This window comes from Dipodomys ordii, unplaced genomic scaffold, assembly GCF_000151885.1.
Source record: "Dipodomys ordii isolate 6190 unplaced genomic scaffold, Dord_2.0 Scaffold60, whole genome shotgun sequence".
Lineage (NCBI taxonomy): Eukaryota > Metazoa > Chordata > Mammalia > Rodentia > Heteromyidae > Dipodomys > Dipodomys ordii.
Window position 1 is genome coordinate 1,619,407 of NW_012267276.1, and position 24,432 is coordinate 1,643,838.

At 34.3% G+C, this 24,432-nt stretch overlaps 1 protein-coding gene across 3 annotated transcripts in view; it reads right to left on the reverse strand.

The window, feature by feature from the left end:
• The window catches only part of Tbc1d5 (TBC1 domain family, member 5), a 424,595-nt gene that overhangs the window by 156,601 nt on the left and 243,562 nt on the right, over positions 1-24,432 (reverse strand). For all 3 annotated transcript variants that reach the window (XM_013022145.1, XM_013022143.1, XM_013022144.1), the window contains exon 8: positions 10,396-10,498. In XM_013022145.1, the coding sequence (XP_012877599.1) occupies positions 10,396-10,498 (103 nt within the window). The remainder of the gene's footprint in view (positions 1-10,395; positions 10,499-24,432) is intronic.

The window sequence follows — 24,432 nt, forward strand, 5'->3', positions numbered from 1 at the left end:
CAGAAAAATCCAGAAATGGTGCTGTGGCTCAAGTAGAGAGCTAGCCTTGAGCAAAATAAGCACAGGGGCAGTGCTCAGGCCCTAAGTTCAAGCCCCGGGACTGGCAAAAAGCACAACAAAACAAAAACCAAAATTATATGTTAATGATTGGTCTTGTAGATTTAGTTTTCCCCCTTAAATATAAAAAGTCACATTTTTAGCAAGTCAAGTATATTCTCATCTGCTTTTTCTTCCCCCCTTTTTAGGCCAAAACTAGAGATTGAACTAGGGGCCTCATGTTCTTGACACAAGGCTTGAGTTCTACCACTTGAGCTATAGCTCTGCTTCTGGCTTTCTGGTGGTTATTTGGAGATGAAAATCTCATAAAGTTTTCTGCCCTGGCTGGCTTCAAACAACAATCCTTAGATCACAGCCTCTTGAGTAGCTAGGATTATAGAAGTAAGCCCAAAGCACCCTGCTTCTTAAAGTGAGAAAATTACCACTTTGCCTTGGCTGAATAACAAAGGTTACTTTTTATTAAAAGACAAGAGAAAATACCACCTTTTGATGAAATAAAACTAAAATATAGGAGCCAAGTGGAGAGAAGCTTTTTGCTGGTAGAAATAGAGGTTTCCTCTATGTTGAAGAAAAGACTCACACAGCTCTCTGGACATTCTAGTCTGCTGTATTAGTCTTAGGAAGCCAGTTGTTAACATAAAGATAATATGAGAGAAAACATTACATTTCATTTTTAACAGTAACCTTGAAAGACTATTTTACTAACATTTTTTTATGATTTTTAATTGTAAAAATAGTGTACAGAGGGGTTACAGTTTCAAGAATAAGGTAATGAGTACATTTCCTATCGAGCATTGTTACCTCCTCCTTTGTTTTTCCCCCACATCCCTTCCCTCCCCACCTCAACTCCCCCCTCAGTCCACCAAGTTGTAAAGTTCCTTTTCAACATAGTATCTTAAACATCTCATTGTTATAATAGGTCAACCTGTATCCTTGGGTCAGCAATTTATTATTTCCCTTCTCATCCCCAAATTAGAAAAATGTATATACAAGATGCAGGGCACCAACATCACATACAGTGAAAACAGGGATTATGTTATACCTTGGGGGAAGAACATACAAAGAAACAAACAAACAAAAACCACATAGTACATTTTAGATATGTTAAAAACAATAGCAAGAAAGAAGAAACCATTTGTGTCCCTATCTTCGGGTTCATTTCACTTAACCTCATCTTTTATGGTCATATGCTTTTGATCTTTTCTGCTTGTCCTAGACTTATACTAGTTATTACAAATAAGAGAAATTATGGGACCTATGTTTCTTTGGGTCTGGCTTACTTCGTGTAATATAATTTTTCCCAAGTCTTTCCATTTCTTTTATTAATTTTACAATTTTAATTTTAAGTACTTGTACAAAGGAATTGCCACTTAACAAAGCAGTTTATGAATATACTGCATCTTGAACAATGTCACCCATTTCAACATTCTCATCCATCCCTCCTCTAAGCCACCTTATAATCCATTGACAATTTACTAGTGATTTAGAACAAACTTCTACACAACACATTAATCTTTTAAGGTGACCCAATAGTTTCATTAAAACCTTTTAAAATCAATGCTTCTCAAAATAACATGGAAGTCACCCCCCAAAAGGTGAAATCAAACTTTAAAAACATCACTTAAGTTATACAGCTACTTAATGTAGAAAACTACAGAAAAGCAAAAACAGAAGAATGAATGTAGACAAGGTATCCAAAATACCAAAAGAAAGAAGTTAAAATTTCTGTAAATATCTGTGTAGTTATCTTTTTGCCTATTGTGACAAATTCTGTAGAATAAACTTCTAAAATTCGAGTGTCTGGGTGAGACATCTGTAGAACAGACAATTCACCATCTCACCATTCTCATAGCACTGGTAGTGCTTAAAATAATCTTCTCCTACTTCACAGAAAAAACGTAGTCATTTTGAGATGGAAAAAATATTTTTTGGCAATTCTTACCTAATGAGTTGTACATTTTGTCACAGTGTAATATTTAACTTTCCTTAATCATTTGTATCAGTTCTTTACCAGTAAGAGATTTTCTTTGTCATTTTGGGTACAAACGATTTCCCATGTTAAACATTCATCATTAACTTTGATATTTTATATCATACTATATTTATACTCATGAATAGTCAATGAATAATTTCATGATTTTTTTCATGCCTGAAAAACTTCATTCATGTTGAGAAAAAAGAATATAGTTTCCCCATTTTTTACCTGGTAGAAGTTTAATTTTGCTTTGAACAATGTTTGTATTTTCTCCAAAGATTAATTTTAAGTTTACTGAATAGTCTCCCTTTCTTAAATAAATTCAATCTATTGATTGAATAAATTGAATAGTCTATGTCATACATAATTTCTGAAATTCCATCTTTACTTCAGACTGAATGGTTAGCTCCAATTTACTTTTGAGATTTTATTGGTATTTTATTGGCTTATATATTTCTAATGATTATATAGATATAACCTTCCAAATACTATAATCTTCTAGATTTTTTTCTACATCATTATTCCATTTTTAACCTATTCTACCAGTAAGCTGGACAACCATTTTGTTGTTATAAGAAAACACTATTTTATTGTCATTGCATTACCATTACCAAGAGGAGAATAGATAAATTTAAGAACAACAGATTTACTATCCCCCCCAAAACTCTAAAATTGCAGTTATTATTGAAAATCTTAATTCATAGGTTTATTTCTTAAATGTTTTCATTCTCTAGCTTCATCAACATTACTCTAAAAGCCTCATTTGCTTAACAATCATTCATCACTGTTTACTACAATAACTATTAAATGCCTATATGTAAGGCAGACAAGAAAGTGAATAAACAAGACTAGATAGCCCCTAACCATAATGATAGTTCATAGCCCAGAAAGAGAGATACACAATAATAAAAGGAGCACAGAAATGACTACATGAGTATACAATATAACAAGTATTATTTAATTATACCATTTTATAATAAAGTACGCACAAAGACATGTGTATATATAAACATATACAGTTGGTCCTCTGTGATTAAACTAATGGTGAACTGAAAACAGTAGAAAAATAATCACACACACAAAAAGAAAAAAAAAACAGAAGAATCCACTGGGCATGGTATCAAGCATCTGTAATCCTAGTTACTCAGAAGGTAGAGTCAAGAGGATCACAACGTCAGGGCAGCCCAAATAAAGTTAGTGAAAGCCTATTAAAAAATCAAATCAAAATCAAAATTAACAACAAAACAAAACAAAGGACTAGAAGCTCAGTTAAAGTGTTATAACACTTGCACAGCAAGTGTGAAGCTCTGGGTTCAATCTTAGTACCACAAACAAAATAAAACAAGGCAAAAGACAAGGCATGTAGATGTACATTCTTGTCATTACAACCTAAATAACAGTTTCATAACTATGTGTACAATGGTTAGACTGCATTAAGTATATAAGTAATCTAAAATTTTCAAGTGTATGTGAAGCTCTATGTTGTTATCTACAAATGCTATGACATTTTATACAAGCAACTTGAGCATCTATGCATCTTGTTATACACAGGATGTCCTGGAACCATTCATCCAAGCACACAGAGAGTTATTCACATGCATAAAGCTAGATACTACTGCAAGCCCCTCACATATATATTGACTAGATAAATGAAAGAGCTACCATTTAATGTATCAACACATTGAAAATGTTTAACTATAATATGAAAAGAAATGAAGAACAGTGTTCAATGGTACTTCAAAGCTATTATTTGAAAAATGAAATTAATCTTCAAGATAACATTAAGGCAACATTTTACAAGATTAGTTTTGAGTTTCAACTAAACTAAATGCACTTTCTCAAAACAATCTCTCACAAAGAGATTGTTGGGTTTGCTTTTTAGGGTAGTAAAACCTGATAAATAATTACAAGTGAACTGAGATTGTAGTTCAATGTTGGAGTACTTGGTGCACACATAAGGCCCTGGGTTTGGTTTCCAGTACACAACTAAGACAAACAAAAAACCATATATATATATATATATATTTATATATATAGTTTTTAATTATTTTATATAGATGTATACTATGTATTATATACACAACAATTATATGTTAAGTCTATATTATATAGACAAAACTTCAGAAACAAAGGCAAAGATATTCACAAAGAATAATCATGAATTCAACAAGAAACTTCTCTCTATGCATATAAGCAGCATTACTGCTTCCTGAAAACCTTTATACTGCTAGGTCATTAGTAGTCATGGCACTCCAAACTGGAGCCTATTGAAAATAAAGGTAAAGTTTTCTTCATCAACAGCCTGTAGGCTCACAAAATTGAACCTGTTCTTTTATCTGCTTGTGTTCATTTAGCCCACCAAGCAGTCTTTATTAAAGCTGAGGCATCAGGCAGTCAAAGTTCATTAATACCATTTATATAATCTCTGCAATTTCAATTAACTCAGCAAGACATTCTACTACATGATAACAGTCTCATTAATTCAATAAAATCCCATAACTATTAACAATATGGTCGATGTTAAACGGGGTGTCACCTAGTACAAAATAATAGCTTTAACAGCTTGTGATGAAACTCAGGGTTTTTTTTTTTCTAAATTTGATCTCACTAAATATTCAGTACTTTTACAAGGCACTGCTTCTCTGTAAAGAATATATAGGTACTGGGATCAGTTTAAATCTTTTACGTGAGACCCAGGAATAAGCTAACACTACTTTCATATTCTGCAATTGGCCATATCTAAATTATCAAGAATCTGATCTTCCACATTTCTGTCAAGTCATCCACACAAATGTATTAGTCTACATCATCACATGACAAGAGTGTGATGTATATTCATTGTCTTTTCTATGGAATGTATTTCTATTCATTAGATTTACTTAATCTATTTTTTTCTTTCTTTTTCTAAAGAAAACTACAAAAAGAACAGGCAATTTGATTTGTCATGACTGAATCTTTTACTGTCAAGGTATTTCAAACATTTGGAATAGGAGTTGTAACAACGAAGAGAAAACAAAAGCCAAAAAGAGAAATGAGAAGGGGGGAAAAAATCCCTGGATACTTGATGAGGATTCTGAGCTACTAATCCAATAATGCTGAAGAATCATTTTACCCCAGGGCTCCATGGTATGTGTATAAATAATGTTATGATAGTTGAATCATTTTGAATGTGTTCTGTTATTTACAATTATTTTTTTTCCAGTCTCATTGATTAGCGTCAGACTTTTGACTCTGTATATTACTTCAAGGATAGCCTATCTGGCATGTACAAGCATTTCCTGTGATTACACAGAAGTTTTCCTAACTCTTTTCCTATGTTTTCTGTTTTTTTAGTTTTTACATTTATATTTTTATCCATCTGAACTTTACTACTCAATAAAAGTATAAACACCTATTTTTCTAGCTGGAAAGCCAACTACAGCAAGTCAACATCACATTTTCTCTTCTATTAATCCTACAAGTCAATCTGTTCCTGGATTATTTTACTGATCCAACAATTAGTTCTCATACTACCATTATACAAACCATTAGTTTGACCACAAATCTTTTTTTTTGCGGGCCGGGGGGAATGGATATTGAACCCACTGCTAAGCTTGTATTCTCATATTGAGCTATTCCCCAACCCCTGATGACAGAAATTGTATAGAAGTTCTGTGGATATTGTTATAAGTATGTGGAAGGGAATTTTTACATACTGCTGGTAGAAATGGAAGTTAATATAATTAGTACAGAGATTTTAAAAAACATTAAGCAATTTCATTGGAAATATGCACTAATGGAATTGTGAAAAGACACATATGTTCTCCTATGCTCTTCCCAGCACCACATTAAATTATGAAATGAGAACAACCTACATGCCTAAGAATAGATGAATAGTTAAGAAAATGCGGTGTGTACATACAAAATGTAATACTCTTCCAAGTATAAAAGGGATGAAGTCCTGTTATCTGTGATTACTTGTATAGAGCTGGAAGTCTTTATGTAAAGTGAAAGAAGCCTACTAGAGAAAGATAAATACCTCATTGTTCTACCCATAAATGGAATTTAAAATAGTTAATTCCATAGAACTTGATGATAATTTGGTGGTGACCAAAGACTGGGTAGTAAGTGAGACAAGAGTGGAAAAAGGTTAATCAATGGTACACTAAGTACATTTATATAGGATAAATAAGTTTTGAAATTTCATTTTACAACAGAATGACTCTAGTAATAGCAGTGTACAGGTCGGTGCTGGTGGCTCACACCCATAGTCCTAGCTACTCAGGAGATGTGAGTCAAGATATGAGGATTGTGGTTCAAAGCTAGACTGGGCAGGAAAGTTTGTGAAGCTCTTTTCTCCACTAAACTATCAAAAAAGCCAGAAGTGGAGCTGTGCCTCAAGTGGTAGAGTGCTAGCTCAAGGACAGTGCCTACGCTTTGAGTGCAAGCCCCAGGACCAGCACAAACACACACACACAAATCTAGAAAATCAAACTTAATCTTTCCCATTTGTACAGCAATAACATATGGTAAGAAACATGCAAGGATTTATATATGATGGTTTGATTACAGACACTGATAAAGTATTCTCTAAATCATAAAAACCCTAGAACATAGGATTTTGAATATACCCACCATCAATAAATTCAAAATTCTATTACAAATAGGAAAGTTTAAGTTAGACTTTCTAGATTTTTTTTTTTGCATAGACACTGTCCTTGAAATAGTACTCTACCACTTGAGCCACAGCTCCACTTCTGGCTTTTTTGAAAGTTTAGTTGTTGTTCTCAATGTACTATGTGATTTCTTTTTCTTTTGTGTTTTTCCCCCCATGGTTGTCACTGTATTCGATTTTGGTCCCCTGGATATTATATATACGTGTATCTGAACTAGGGAAGAGAAGGGGACAACAAAATGGTGAGACAAAGGACAAAGGAGGAGCCTATGCAATAGTGATACTCACAAGACAGTATGTTGGAAATGATCTGTACAACTTGGGGGGTTCCGGAAGGGGAGGGAAAGAGGGAGAAAAATCAGAAAGGGTAACAAGTTAGACAAGAAATGTAATAACTACCTTACTTATGTAACTGTAACCCCTTTGTACATAAAATTAAATAAAATTAAAACTTCCTGTCAAGATGTGTGCTCCAATCTACCTACTTTAGGATTCCTAAAATAGAGTTTACAGGGAAAACAGATACATGACACAGCATCCAGCTTCTCTCCATTGAGTTGGATTCCTGTGGAGTTTTCTGCCCAGGCTGGCCTGAAACTGTGATCCCTGTGATCTCAGTTTCCTATGTACGTAGCTGGTGTGGACAGGGACATACCCAGCTACAAGTTCAAAAGGAGTCTCTGAGTTTTTTTCACTGGCTGGCCTAAAAACCTCTTGATCTCAAACTTCTGATTTTCTATGATTTCTGGCAGGAGCTACCAGTGCCTGGCATGGATAACTGTTTATTCATTCCTTCCACAACAATTCCTTTCTATGAATAACCTGAGGCCTTAAGAAGAAAATCTGTAAAAAGTGAACGAACAAAAAAATACAACAGGGGGCCCAAAAGCTGCACAGGATATTGATGAAAATGAACTAAGTAACCCAAGGGCAGCGATGGGAGGGAGGGAATGAGAGGGAAAGAGGGAATAGCTAACACCAAGCAAAAAGGAAGAAATGTACATATCACCCAATGTGGAAGAAATGGTTATATTGTCAAAGCTCACAGAATTCAAAAACGTTATAGACCAAGATAATGACAATTTGCCTTGTGAAGGTTAAAATGTGTTTGTGAATTTAACTAAGTATCATTATCCTATAATACTGTGAAATTTGTGACATTTATATAATCACTTAATCTCAATAAAGATTATTTTAAAAAATAAGTGTTTGAGGAATTAAACCTTGCCTTGGTTGGAACAAACACAATGTATATCAAAACATTCCATGGTATATTATATATAGATTTATAACTATATGTATCAAACAAAACAAAAATTTTAGAGGGGAAAAAATAAAAGTGGCTTTAATATTTCCATTATCCATTCTTCCCTAATATTAATAATTATAAATACATTGGTAACTATTGACACAAAATTTTGGTATACATTATTTATATTTACTTATGTGTTTACTTATGGTTTCATATGCATCCCAGGAGGGTTTTGAACTTGTGATCTACCTCACCTCCTGAGTGCTGTGATTAAAGGTGTGACCCACCACCTCCAGGTCACTATATATTCTTACCTTCAAGTAATATCACTGTGCTCTTATTACAAATTTAAAAAGTAAGGACTAGAAGACTTGATAAGTAAAATGACAAAGGTAACTAGTACATGGTGGGGGAGAGAGTAAAACAGAGAACTGAATCTAGACAGTGCTTTTAACTACAAAACTATCTCTACAAAAATAACTGCTAAAGGTTTAGGGGCTAAACTGAATACACATGTCATTTACAGATTATCACTAGAATTATGTTACATTTTCCTTTCTTTTTTTCTGGTCTGGTCTTGAATTGGGCACCTAGGCACTGTCCCTAAGCTCCTTTTGCTCAAGACTACTATTCTACCACTTGAGATACAGTACCACTTCCAGCTTTTTCTGTGATCAATTGGAGATAAGAGTCTCAAAGACTTCCTGCCTGGGTTGGCTTCAAATTGCCATCCTCAGATCTCAACCTCCCTAACCACCAGCACCCAGTTATGTTCTACTTATTTGTAAGAAGCAACATTACTTGTTAATACCTTCCCATCCAAAAACATGCTATTAGTTTCCTATTAATTGAATTCTTGTTCTATATCCTTCATTAACATAGAAAAATAATTACTGTTAAATAGTTGTACAGAGGAGTTGCCATTCACCAAAGCACTGTGACTACAGTCAAGGTTTCTCCTTTCAACATTCTCACCTGTCCCTTCCCTCACTTTTCCTAATTTTAGGTTATGTAATGAATTTTTGTCACTTAACAAAGCAATTTATGTATACAATGCATTCTGATCTATGTCAACACTTCAACATCTTCACCCCTTACTTTGACTCACCCTGGAGTTTATACAATTAATTCTTGCCTGCATTTTCTCCCTTTCCCCCTTTCATTCTTCTACCTCTCTCCTCTTAGTCCCATCTCCCCACTTGAAAATACCCATGTCTTGCTACTTATTTTCTTGGGCTTTGACTTAGTCTAAAGAATTGTGCTATTTGAGTTCTCCACAGTGTCTATTATACTTCAGTTTATTCATTTGCTTACCACCCAGTTTTTATTTAAAGATTTATAGGTTCATTCTAGCGACCACCAATGAGGGAAACCATGAAACCCATGGTTCCCTTGGTCTTGTTTACTTCATTTAATATAATGTTTTTCAAGTCTTTCTATTTCCTTACAAATGGAACAATACCAAACTTTCTGGGTTTTGTGGCCAAAAGGGAACTCTATTACACTGCTGGTAGGAATGTGAGCTTGTTCAACCACTCTGGAAAGCAGTAGATAGTGTCCTCAAAAAACTAAAAATAGAGCTACCCTATGACCCGGCAATTATACTACTCAGCATTTATCCATTACAGCACAAACAAGGACACAAGAAAACTACCAGCAGAACCATGTTCACTGGGGCATTATTTTCCATGGCCAAGGCATGCGATCAGCCCAGATGCCCTTCAATGGACCAATAGACAAGGAAAGTGAGGTATATATACACAAAATGGAATTCTACTCCTTCAGTAACATTTACAGATTATACAGTGTTTTATCTTTGATGTCAAATCATGGTTCAAAGCCAGCCCAGGCAGGAAAGTCCGTGAGACTCTTACCTCCAATAAGCCACTCAAAAACCGGAAGTGGCGCTATGGCTCAAGCGGTAGAGCGCTTGCCTTGAGCTGAGCATAGGGACAGCGCCCAGGCCCAGAGTTCAAGCACCATGACCGACAAAAGAAAAAAAAAAAAAGAATGCCAACTATAAATTTAAAAAAAAATTAAACTTGCTGAAGTTCTACTGGTAAGTTTTACAGTAATGACACACTTATGTTCTACATAACATGTCATAGAGTTATATATGCTGTACTTAGAAAAATGTTTATACATACAACTCTGAAAAGTTTTGTAACTAAACTGGCTTCCAAGATCCTGTTTATAAACAAACTCCCAAAAGTTGAAAGAGACAACTGAACATGTTAAAAAAGACAATTTGGTAGAATGTCTTCTAATGAGGAGGAAGCATATGTGAATCAATGAGCTTACTTTCCATACCACACAGCTGACAGCAGCACTTGGATTGCTTTAGCATTATCACACATCTCTCGATACAATAAGGATTGCATTATTGCTCTATCATTTGTCAAGCTGTATAGAAAATTCAGAGTCAATGGGTGCCACCTGTAAGATAATTTTTGTTACCTGTTTATAAAGCAACTGCTCATTTTCTCTAGCATAACAGAAAAGAACATCTGTAAGAATTTTCCTCACATTTTCTTGTTGGAAAAACTGCATTTCAGGAAACCTGAAAAAAGAAAACACAGTATTGAAACTCACTAGCCATCTCAAGAATTATTTTCAAACTCTCATCTCTAACGACAGGTTTGAAGACAACTCTGTATTTGCCTTGCAACTTATGTTATTGGCAGGTTTTAAAAAGAGAAATGATTACATCCCTAGGGTAAATGATATTCTTCTACACTAAATATTTCAGATTTCTTCACATAAATAAAGTTATTCCATATGTAGGAAGACAGACATGAATTATAGTGGACCTGTTGGGGAATGAAAGATTGTTGTGCTTTGTAGCCCATTTTTAAAACTAGAATGTGATTTTGTATAAGAATTATCTTTTCCAAAAAGTCATTATCGATATTTTTTCTTGATACAAATACCAAGTTTTCAATTGTATCTGGTTACCTTATCAATTTCATTTGTCTAAAATACAGAATTCAAGTGGGCCAAAAGTTAGTAAGCATTGCTTAAATATTAAGTTAAAAAATTTCCTATGTACTTCCATGTAATGTGAAAAGGAAAAAGGGCAGATAATCTGCTTGGAAAGAATTTAATTAGTTGTTTACGCTGCAAGCTTGTACAACTGCAAAAACCAAAAGAGGAAGCACAAAGCAGTGCTGAGGGCTGAAGGTGTACCACCGAGGAACAAACTGTCAAGAGAGTACACTGATGGGTTTGAAGAATACCTGGGATACGAGAAGCATGCAACATCAGTAGGTAAGGTAATTAACTCAGGAGGAAAACTAGGGAGGTGTAAAAGGCAGTGCAAGTTTCAAGTGCAGCACAACGTGATAGCTGAAAATCAGAAGAAAAAGAGAATTCCCTGAAATACTGTTACGTGGAGAGCAGGACAGTGGAGCAGCAGATGAGGGGGCCATGTCTGGAAAGCGCTTTGAAGGCTGAATTTGTCACTGAGTAAACTTAATTCAATGATTCTAGATTTTTAAGCAAGAGGCAATGAAGAACAGTCATGGAGTGAGTAGAGGTAAGAATATGCTTGTAAGAGTTTATAGGAAGGTGTTCAGCATGTAAGGAAATTGAAAGTCATAACTCATTAGAAAAACTTGTATACAAATTTCTATACATGGAATTTTTTAGCTGTGTATCATTGAAGAAGTAACTACTTAAGTGTGTCATTTATTAAGTAGAAATAATAATACTGCTTCTGTGACTAAGATGAGATTATGCGAAATAATAGACTCTGTGACTAAAATGAGATTATATGACAACATCAAGAACAGTACCTGACAAGTAAAAAGTAACCAGGAATAGAGGTCATTACTAGTCTTTGAGTAAATGTACTTTAGGTGAGGAAAAGGTAAATTACCCTCTTATGGAAATGGACTATAAATGAAAATGTGACAGAATGGAGAGGAAGGCTACCTAACACATGGAGGCATAGAAGAGTACTAAAACAAGCAAACAAACTATCCTCACTGGTGTCTTTTAAAGAGCAAAATAGTTGACACCAAAATGGTCCATGACTTTTTTCCCTGGACACTTTTGTTGTCTGACTCCCAATGAGAATTTAACATTTCCTGTAGTCTATGTCTTCAGTTTGACATCTTTTTCCTTTTTCTATGTTGCTGAGATTTGAATTCAGAACCTTGTGCTTGCTAAGAAAGCATTCTACACTTGAACTAGCTCTTAGATTTTTTTTCTTCAGTTATTTTATGGTAGGGTCTCACTTTTCTGATTGAGAGCTAGCTTCAGACTTTGGTCTTCACACTTGCACTTCTCAAGTAGCTGGATAATCTATACTTCGCTTCTTTGTTGAGAAGGGGTTACACTAAGTTTTAACCTGGCTTGGCCTGTGGATCTTTCTTATCTCTACCTCCTTTATAGGTGGGATTACAGGCAAGTTGTATCTTTAAATAGGGTTCATTATCAGTCCCAAATAAGTCAGAAAAATATATTTAGACAAAATTCTGAGACATTAGAACACAGACCATCTAAATAATATACTTTCTGCAAAAAATATTTGATTGTAAGATTATCAGTATGCAAGGCAGAAGACTTAGGCATCAGATGTAACACAGGGAAAAGTACAGAGAAGAACACTGCTAGGAATAGTAATAACTATGTTCTGGTGACACACTGTGAGACTAGCTTCTTAGTTTCCATCCTCTACAGAATTGTAGGCACTTTTTTTTTAACCCTATGCCAGCAGGTATTGATTTAAGATAGGTTAAGTAATTTCAACAGCAGTCTATCATTAGAAAGACAAATTTGTTTTGAAGTAGTAATAAAACAGAACACAGATCCCAGATGTACAGTATACAATAATTGTTAAGGCTTTGAAAATTCAACATTACAATTTCATGAAAAAAATGATAAAGTAAAAATAATAACAAAAGTTATAGAAGTTCATAATTCTTTTAAATTAAAACAACTAATAGGAAAATAAGAGGGGATATCTTTTAAAATTTTTTTAATTCTTTAAAATTTTTTTTTGAAAGGTGATATATAGGGCTGGGAAGGTGGCTCAGTGGTAGAGTGCTTGCCTTGCATGCCTGAGGCCCTGGGTTCGATTCCTCAGCACCACATAAGCAAAAAGAAAAAAGCCGGATGTGGCGCTGTGGCTCAAGTGGTAGAGCGCTAGCCTTGAGCTGAAGAGCTCAGGGACAGCGCCCAGGCCCAGAGTTCAGGCCCCATGACCGGACCACCCCCCAAAAAAAAAAGAAAAAAAAAAGAAAAGGTGATATATAGAGGGCTTACAGTTATACAGGTCCGGAAAAGAGTACGTTCCTTCCTTCCTTCCTTTTCTCTTCCTTCCCTCCCTTCCTCCCTTCCTTCCTTACTTTTTTGATGGTTATGGGGCTTGAATTCTGGGCATAGGTGCTGTCCCACAGCTCTTCAGTTTCAAGGCTAGCACTCTACTGCTTGAGCCATAGAGTTACTTCTAGTTTTCTGGAGGTAAGATTCTCATGGACTTTCCTACCTGGGCTGGCTTTTCACTGCAACCCTCAGATCTCAGCCTCTTGAGTAGCTAGGATTACAGACTGAGCCACTGGCGCCTGGCTAAGAATACATTTCTTTTTGGACAATATCACCCCTTCCCTTGCTATCTACAGGTTTTGCCATCCCATCCCCACCCACAAGTTGTACAGCTCATTTTCAGCATAGTGTCTAGTGAGTGCCATGGCTGCATTTCTTATAGGGGACATCTTAATAAACAAGAACTGGAGGCAGATTTTGTTATATCAGAAAAATGTCCAAGAGATATTATTTTTTGCATTTGGCCCAAAAATGAAAACAGGACTTTGAAGTAGGCAAGAATAAAACCCTGAAAACAGAACAAGTAAGGGAAAGCATGCATTCCATGATAAAATTTAGAAAAAAATATTCACAAAAAGGTCTATGACTTTTACTCTATGTAAAAAATGTAATTATTCCAGCTCTAAAGCCATTGATCAATATGCAAAACAAAAAGCTCAGTAGAGCCAGGCACTGGTAGCTCATGCCTGTAATCCTTGCTACTCAGGAGACAGAGATCCGAGGATCACGGTTCAAAGCCAGCCTGGGCAGGAAAGTCAGTGAGACTCTTATCTCCAATAAACCACTAGAAAATCAGAAGTGGTGCTGTGGCTCAAGCAGTAGAGCACTTGCCTTCAGCTGAAGAGCTGAGGGATAACGCCCAAGCCCAGAGTTCAAGCCCCATGACCAACAAAAACAAAACAAAACAAAAAGCTCAGTAGTGTTTCTTTATAATAACAGTGAACTTTTCAAAAATCCTTGAGAGAACGAATCCATTTACATTACTTACCAAAACTCAGGGATAAGCCAGGCACCAGAAGCTAAAGCCTATAATTCTAGCTACCTAGAAGGCTGAGGATCATTAAAGTCTGTGAGACTCTTATCTTCAATAAACTACTCAAAAAGCCAAAAATGATGCTGTGGCTCAACTGGTAGAATCCTAGCTTTGAGCACAAAGGCTCAGGGACAGTGCCTAGGCCTTGAGTTCAAGCTCCAGGATGGCAGGGCACATGCACGCACACTCACCTGTACGAACACTCACATGTACACACACACGCACATGCGCGTGCGCGCACACACACACACACACACTTAGGGATAATCAGTGAGGCAAATTGTACATAAAAATATAAACAATGTACAACACTTGAACAATATATAAATGAAAAGATGTATTCATGGATTAGAAAACAATATTGTTAAAATGCCCATGGTATCCAAAGCAATCTGTAGATTCAATGCAATCCTTATCAAATTATCAATACAATTTTTCATAGAGAAAAAATCCCTAATAGGTAATTACAGACAAAAAATACAGCTGATGGCATTATACTAGCAGATTTCAAACCACTCTTCAAAGCAATAGAAATTAAAGCAGCATGCTACCAGGAATAAAACACAAAAAAACACAAAAAACCAGATCTATCACACCAAATAAAATTTAAAGTATGAAACTGAACAAATACTTCTACAGTTAGCTGGCTTTTGACAGTAGTACTAAGAAAATACAGTGAAGAAAAAAGAGTCTGTTTAACCAACAGTGCTGGGGAAATTACATCTATATGCAAAAAAAAAATTAAATCCACGTATCACAGGCAAAACTCAACTGAATTTACACTTAAACTTAAAACCTGAAACACTATATATATTTTATAAGATTAGTAAGGAAGGTGGGTGCCTGGTGGCTTATACCAGAGCTCTGAGCTACTCATGGAGTTGAAGTACAGAGGCCGGTGGTTGGAAGCCAGAAAAATCCAAGAGTCTCCAATTAGCTAGCAAAAGCTGAGCTGGAGACATAGCCTCAGGGCAGGACTACATTTAATTCTAAGTTTTTTAGATTTATTATACAATGTAGTAAAGACATCTAATCATTGACTACTATACATTTCACATCAATAAACGCAAAGATAAATTGTTCCATCACAAAAAGTTCACATTTTGTGTCAATTAGCTAATAATTCCACATTGTATTTAAAAATCACAGTATCAGCCAGGTACTGGTGGCTTGAGGCCTGTACTCCTTCTCAGGAGGCTGAGATCTGAGGATATTCGCTCAAAACAAGGTCGAACAGATAAATGCATTATATGCTCATCTCTAATTAAGCAGCAAAAAGCTGGAAGTGGAGCTGTGGCTCAAGTGGCAAGACATCAGCCTTTAGTAAAAAAGCTAAGCCAGAGCACAAAGCCCCGAGTTCAAGCCCCAGCACTGGCACATACACTCAACAGAAAAAAAAACATTAACAGTTTGTAATTTATCCATATGTAATAAAATTGAAAAATACTTAAAGGGCCACAATTGTATTAAAATACAATTATCATATTTTTATGTTTTTATTGTAAAATACTGTACAGAGTGGTTACAGTTACATGAGTAAGGTAATGAGTACAATTCTTATCAAGCACAATTAGATTTTAATGACATTTGTGATACATGAAAAATAATAGAAAAGACAATAAAAGTTTAGTGTGTAAACTTTGTTTTCTATCTTAAATCAAAAAAGTTGCCAGGTGCTGGTAGCTCATGCCTGTAATCCTAGATCTCAGGAAGCTGAGATATGAGGATTGTGGTTTGAAGCCAGCCTTACTAGAAAAATCCTTGTGAGACTCTTAGCTCCAACTAAAAGAAGTGGAGCTGAGGCTCGAAGTGGTAGTGCTAGCCTTGAGCAAAACTCAGGTCCTGAGTTCAAGCCCCATGAATGCCCCCCCCCCAACAAAAGCAAACAGTAGAGTTCTCAATACTTTCTTTAACAATTTCTCAATATTTTAGAAATATAATAATATAATTTGTTAGTGCTTCTTGTTATTTTATTCTATATATTTTTCTTCTCTTTTTTCCAGTGAGTTTATTAAAGAACCAGATTCTTAATCTTAGAGAAACATTCTATGTTCCTACTTTTAGTTAGCATACCTCCAATATGTTATATAACACATTTCTGTTTCTCCTATACTTCCTACTAGTGGTTGGATAGTCTAGAGATACAGTTAGATTCAGGTTAAACTTTTCAGCAAGATGCTTCATAGGTAATTTGAGAATATGTTCACACATTCTTTGACTTTCTTCTCATAAAAAGGTAAAAGAATCAATTTTTCCTATGAATATATGCTGGACCAAAATTTCATCATTTTCTTCATTTATTATCTAAAATACTTGTACAAGGAAACATTTTTCTTTATCAACTTTTAGTTAAGCTGAAATATAATTCCCTGTAATTTAAAAAATTTTGTTTACTTCTATTATATTTAGTTCATGCAATTCTGATTATACCAAGATCAATAAATGTTGTCATTTATATCCACCAATCTTTCCACAAAGTAGTTTATGAAAAAGAGACTACTGTATTCTATTTTCCTTTTAGATATCTTCTTATGTGATGGGCATAAGTGGAGGGCAACTAAACACTAAGTTGAGAGCCCCAAACTAGGAACCTAGGCACCTGAGTTAAGTGGGTTGGAAGACATTCAACTAATGGTATATCATAGTACAGACAATAAAGGGCAATAACGTTTTCTGTAATGAAGAGTTTCCAGAAAACAAAGAGACAGAAATAGCCAGGGCTATTTACAAACACAGCAAAGGAAAAGAGTACCTTATACAAGAAAAGGGTTAAGAACAGTGAAATGATAAAGGGCTTTGTCACAGTATTATAGTAGATAATTAGGTAATTAGAAGTATTAAAACAGACAAAGCATTGGGCCCAAGTGAATTACTGAAGATGCAAGTACTCAATAAGATGCCTCAAGGGAAAAAAATAAATCCTTTGGTGAGGGTTTATAATAATACAGTAGGACAAGGCAGCACAGAAGAACTTGAAGGAACAGTGACTAACATTATGCCCATACTTCAAAAACAGAAAATCAAAACAAGCTCATCTAAAATTTAAAATGAGATGAAAAAAAGTCCCAAGAATATTATTAAACACCAAAATAACTATAATACCTTAAGGTAATTTGCTATTTTATTAAAAGAAAAGTAAAAAATAAGCTAAAACCATAAGAATGAAAGCTGACACATGAAATTCTCCTTCTCTGTGGATGATTTTTAAATTTTTTTTTCTATTCAGACAAACCTGTTCTGGCTTTGTTTGTTTGTTTTGAAGCATAGTTTCACTATGTAGCCCAGCCCAGGCTAGTCTTGAACTCACAATCCTTCTACCTTAGTTAGCTTCCTGAGTGAAGTTTGGAATTAAAGGCATGCATCACCACACTCATTTTCTCTTCCTTCCAGACATCTAAATAGATTTAATTTTCCAACTCACCATGAAAATCTGTCCCTAGTTAAGCAGCAAAATGCTGGATGAGAGGTGGGGCTCAAGTGGTAAAGCACCAGTCAAGAGCAAACAAACTGAATGAGGGTGTGAGGCACTGAGTTCAAGTCCTGGTACTGGTGCACACAGACCCATAGACATAGACAGACAGACAGACAGGCAGGCAGACAGGCAGACAGACAGACACACACACACACATATACACACACACATAAATTCCAAAGGACATAAGTATGACCTGCCTCCCTTTCTTCCATGCATAGTTTATTCAGAAGAAAGTCTCTGGAAGTGAGCCACTTTGGTGGCCCCATAGATAGATCTATGAGTAAGAACCAGCCTGGGGCTATAGATCTATGTGTAAGAACCAACATGGATTCTTTAGCCCCAGTCAATCTATTAAATGTCTGTACCTCCCAAGGCATAACTTTCTTTTTTTTAAGTAAGTTTTTTTATTGTGAAAATACTGTATAGAGGGGTTACAGTAACATGAGTAAGGTAAAGAGTACATTTCTAATCAAGCATTGTTGCCTCCTCCTTTGTTTTTCCCCTACCATCCCTTCCCTCCCATCTCCACAACTGCACTCCTCCCTACACACACACCCTCCCCCACCTAAATTGTAAAGTTTGTTTTTTGAGATAGCGTCTTGTATATCTCATTGTTGCAATGGGTCCACCTGTATCCCTATTTAAACAATTTGTCTATTCCCTTCCCCTCCCTAAATTATACCAACATCAAATACAGTGAAAACAGGGATTATACTGTGGCAGAGGGACATACAAAGCAACAAGAAAATCACGTTGTACCTTACAAATATGTTAGAAACAATAGCAAGAAAGAAAAAACCATTTGTGTCCTTATCTTGGGGTTCATTTCAACTAACATCATCTTATCTGACCTTTTCTGCTTGTCTCAGACATATACTAGTGATTGCAAATAAGGGAAACCATGGGGCCTATGTTTCTTTGGGCCTGGCTTACTTCACTTAAAATAATTTTTTCCAAGTCCTTCCATTTCCTATCAAATGGGACAATGTCATTTTTTCTGATGGAGACATAGAATTCCATTGTGTATATATACCACATTTTCTTGATCCATTCATCTACTGAGGGATATCTGGTAATGGTAAATAATGCTGCAATAAACATAGTTGTGCTGGCAGCTTTAGTATGGTCTTGTTTGTTATCATTTGGATAAATGCTCCAAAAAATCTTTCCACTTACATTAAAAAGATGAAAAGTTAGGAAAATTATATAAATATATATGTGTGTACACACACACACACACACACAGACACACACACACACATTTGTATTGCAAAACTACGACATACCTAAAAATACAGACTTAATGGGTTTTAACCCCTCCTGACTGTTTAAAATAACGAATATCTTAAAGCAAAATTTTTCCTGGGCAGCAGCTCAGTATTACATAACTAAGATACTGATTCCAAATTGCAAAGATTTAGAGTATGTGGATACTAATTACAGCACTGCCATGTTCTGTAGCAAATAAACCTTTATTTTCATTCAAATACTGAAAAAACAGCTTTAAAAAGTTCATAAATTAGAATAACTTAGATGCTTATGTGAAATAAAATGGGAAGTATATACTTTAAAACAAGTGGAATGGGAAAATAGATATAAACATCCACACATAAAAAGCAACAACGATTGTTTAGTTTTAACCTTAAATATGAAATGAGGAAAAACTTTAGGCCAATGGACACTAGAACTGTGTCTCCTGTTTCTGAAAATTTGTTTTCCCCCTCCTTAGTATTTAAGAAACGCACACACAGGTTGCCGACAACTCTTAAGAGAGCGGCTTGTGTTGTAGTTTTCACTTTGTCGGCTGTGAACAAGTGCATATGTGAGGGCTGGTCGTGCATGCACAAGCATGTACTTTGCCTTCATGAAATAAAATCACAACACAACACCAAGTACATCTACTCATTCATGTGTGCCTGCAGTCCACCTCAAGGAGACTGAAAATATAAATACAAGCTGCTATTTTGGTGTGATCACATGAATATGGCAGCTTGTATTTTTTTTTCCCTTAACATTTTAACACTGGGCAGATTGTCTGCATTAACAGATACCAAAATCAATTCTGCTCTGAAATTGCTTGTAAAAATTCGCCTTTCCCTGAGGAATTTTTTTAAAAAGAGAAAATGGGCGAGGAGGAAACTATAAAAGATACGAACATTTAGGATTATCCAATTTTTGCAAAGTATGACAACCAAATTAGATGGGGACTAATGAAATGGTGATCTTTAAATTAAAAAAATAAGTAAATAAAACTAACTCATAAAATTACTTCTGCATATCATTAATATGAAAAGATTTGCAAAACTAGTTTCTAACAGTATACCACAATGTAATATAAGAATTACATTTGACCAAAAACTTAGATTAGACTTATGCATTATAATAATTCATAGTTTTCTAAGGGGAGAGAGTAAATATAGGCCATACTTACATGATTAATATGAATAAAAAGTATTCATATCTCTAAAATATAACAATGAATAAAGCTATATAGTATTGTCCAAATGGACATTCTATAATGATACAAATGTTCTTTATATAAATATACAGACAATTAACACCTAAATGTAGCTACTTCTCTAGGAAGATTCAATTTTTATCTTTGTGTACTCTTAATGTAAACAGCCACATGACATGTCCTTGGTGTCTAAAAAACTGGATAGCACACCTTTCTGAATTTTTAAAAAGAATTTTTCCAATGATTATGAATTCTCAAAATAATAACTGATAAGATTTTTTAAGCTAGAGAACAAAGCTTGCTTAGATTATATATGAACCTTGGCTCATATAGAAACTATAAACAAAAGGAAGCATTAAAACGATAATGCTGCACCTTAACATAACAAATCTAACAACATTACACAGATTTAAGTAAAAAACAGAGCAATGTAAAATATTAGCTAAATATGCAAAAGACCAAAAGACAGAGATGCTGACTAGCAGATCCACTAGGCAATCATAAATTTTAAGTTTGGACAATGTAACAAAAGTTTAAGAATTTTAATCATTTATTTTGAGTGAACACATTTGAAGAAAAGATGACACCATTTAGTAAAATCTTATAAATATGTTAATATGAAAATGATGATGATACATATATGTGTGTGTGTATATATATATATATATATATATATATAGAGAGAGAGAGAGAGAGAGAGAGAGAGAGAGAGAAAGTCAGAATAGACCTTGATAGACCAAATACCATACTTTTTGGCATATAACACAGAAATGATATTGCACCCTGAACTCATTTCCTTTCCTTTGAGTTAATGTTGAGATTCAGTAATTGTTAGATCTTTTTAAACATGAAAAATTGTTCAGAATAGACAATTCAAATGATAAATAATGTAAACTACAAGTTCCTTGATTTATCTTTTATATCAGGATTTTTCAGTAGTAAGAATGGAAACAGAAACAACTTCATGAAGGATGAGATAAGGAATAATTAACTGAAATGGATACAAGTACTTTGAGGCAAAAAGGATTAGTGGTATAAGAGAATTTTAAAATCAGTCCAAGAGGCAGATACTTAACACAGTGATTTATTTGGATCAAATAAATTCAGAAATGATGGTGACACAAAAACAGCTCATAAGATCTAATCTGGGCTTAAATTCATACAAAAGGTTGATCACAGAAGTAATTCTTGAAATATACTTATGTCTCAGAATATTAAGATGTTAAAGAGTATAACTAAAATGAAAGAACACTAGTCCTTTGTGTAAGATTCACAATTAATAAATACTTAGTAAACACTGATTTGGTAACATGTAGTAGGACAAAATAAGAGTAGACTGGTAGCATTCTAAGGTTTATTGTGAGGTAGAAAGATGAGAATTTGGCTAGAATCAGAGCTCAAGTTCATACTGCTTCAATGAAGGAACAAATTATCCTACAATGAGGCTTTTCTTCTCTATGTTATCTATTAGACTTTGAGGTTCTTATGAGTATTTCATCTTTATTTTGGCATCTCCAGCACCCAATATTTTGAGACATTAATATAAATGTATTTCATTTATATCAATTGGTATATGATTTAAATAAGACCAAACAAAATTAAATAATACAGTTGGGTGCTGGTTAATCTTAGCTACTCAGGAGGCTGAGATCTGAGGATGGTGGTTTGAAGCCAACTCAGGCAATAAAGTCCATGAGAGTCTTATATCTAATTAACCATCAAAAGCTGGACATTTTGCTGAGCTCTAGCAGTAGAGCACTAACCTTGGGCACAAAAGCTCGGAGACAGTACCCAGGCTCTGAGTTTAAGCCCTAGGACTAGCACCAAAATATCAAACTCTTCTCTCTCCATATAAAGTAATATAATACAATACAATGAAAATTCTATAAAATATGAAAAGGTACAAATTATTTCCAGTTGCAAAGACTAGAAAATGTGTCATGCACATAGCAGAGATGAATTCAGAAGTCAGGTGAGTTCCAAGAATGCAGCAAGAGGCAGTAGAGGGAATTAGCATTCCAGCAGAGGAGGGGAGGAAAAATTACACAGCACAGAAAACAGCAAGCACACAATTTGTTTATGGAAAGCTGTTAGAAACTGTGTTCTAAAAGGGAAAATTGGATGTGTGCTAGAAAAGCTGGCAAGTCCATTCTTCTGTAGATTCGGAGGAGTCAAAGAAGATTTTAGATTAAGTAAGCAGCACAACTAGAAATTTGCCTAGAGACAAGTAATTGGGCTGTCACATGAGAAATAAGTCAATGTAAAGTGAAACACACCAGATCCAATGGGAACAACTGAACCCATAAAATAGGTAGGCAGAAAGAGTGCCCAAAACAGAGCAGTAAAAATAGAATGTAACTGTTGATGAATGTGGAAAACTATATATAAAGTCCCTAATAATCCAAGTATACCTTAATTTGGAATACTGCAACAAACCACTAGCTGTCATGTGCTTTCCTGAAATTATAATACACTCATGGAGGAAAATCTTTCCTGCAATTATAATCCAATCATGGAGGAAAACCTTAAGAAAAAAGTATCTCTATTTTTACAAGAAAAATACTTAGAAAAAATAAAAGCAAGCACTTTCCCATACAGTGAAACAAAAATTTAAAATCAGCTAAGTAACTAAGATAATGAACAAGCTATAATTTAGATTGACTATCAAAACTTCCTGTTTTGTTTTCAATTTCCATTAACCAACTTGGTTCCTATGGTCTCAGGGTATGATGGCAACAATGCCATTAATCCTCCCTTTGCATTTAACAACTGTAGTAAGGATTAACATTCTGCTTATGAGGCAGGTTAGTCTGAAGATACCCATTTTTAAAGATAACTGTTCAGCCCTTTACTGCTTATATAGTAATATATCATGCATTTTTGTTTTATGTTGCATTTTGTTACTGCCACTGATTATCTAGGTTCTTTAATGATTAACAAGGAAATCCCTTATTTATTCAAATATTATTTGTGTGCCAATACAATGGCGATCTACTTTCTGACACTATTAGTTGAGAGATCTAGAACTGACCCAGGATTCCTCTGAGAGTAGCTTTACTATAAAAATGGCTTACTCCTTTGTTGCATAGATAATACAATCTAACCGAACGGATCCCATATTCCCATCCTGCTATGGCTATTTTTTAATCTTCTGAACCCATGATTCTCTGAGTTGTATATATTTTTATTATTGCCTCTTTATTTTTAACAATACTGGAGTTTAAAATTCAGGGCCTTTAGTTGTTGGATAGATACTATATCAGTTCAGTCACATGAGCAGTCATTTTTTGCTTTTAGTTATTTTTCAGATAGGGTTTCATGTTTTCATCCTCAGCAGGCTTTGGACCATTGTCTTCTAATCAATGCCTCCTGCTTAGCAGAGTGAAACATCATACCTGGGTTATTTTATTGAGGTGTGGTCTCACTAACGTTTTTCCTAGCTTTATTTTCAGTCGCTGGACTAATTTAGGAGCTGGGATTATGAATACATCCTCATGCCAGGCTTGTTGGTTAAGATGGGGCCTTACCCTTAACTACCCTTGAATTATGAGCCTCTAGTGGCCAGGATTACAGGTGTTCCTTAGCACATCTAGCTCTATTTTCATCTTAAATAAAAAATATTATCTGTCCATTCTGAAGCTTGAACTTAAGTTAAAATATATTAATATATAAATATATAGTATATATAATATATGTAACATATAATAAAATATATATAATGTGTTACATATTATAATATTATATACTATATAAACATCATATAGTATATAATATATATTATATATACTATATAACTATAATAAATAGTATATATAATATATAGTATATGTAATATAAATATATATAATATATGCTATATATACATAATATATATACTATATTACATAATATATATTATGTAATATATACTATATTATAATAATATAGTATATATTACATAATACATCCTAGATATTATCTATTACATATATTATATAATATATTAAAACTTAATATAAAATAGTAAGCTTATTATATGTATTATCTATTACATAATATATAATTTTATATGCTATATAAAATTCTTATTTTGTATGTTATATATTATGTAAAATTATTCTTACTTCTAACAAAATAAGTTATATAATTTAAAAGTTAGTACATCTCATTTAATTTATAAGGAGTTTAAGGTACGAAAGATATAGAATGTCAGCAAACATG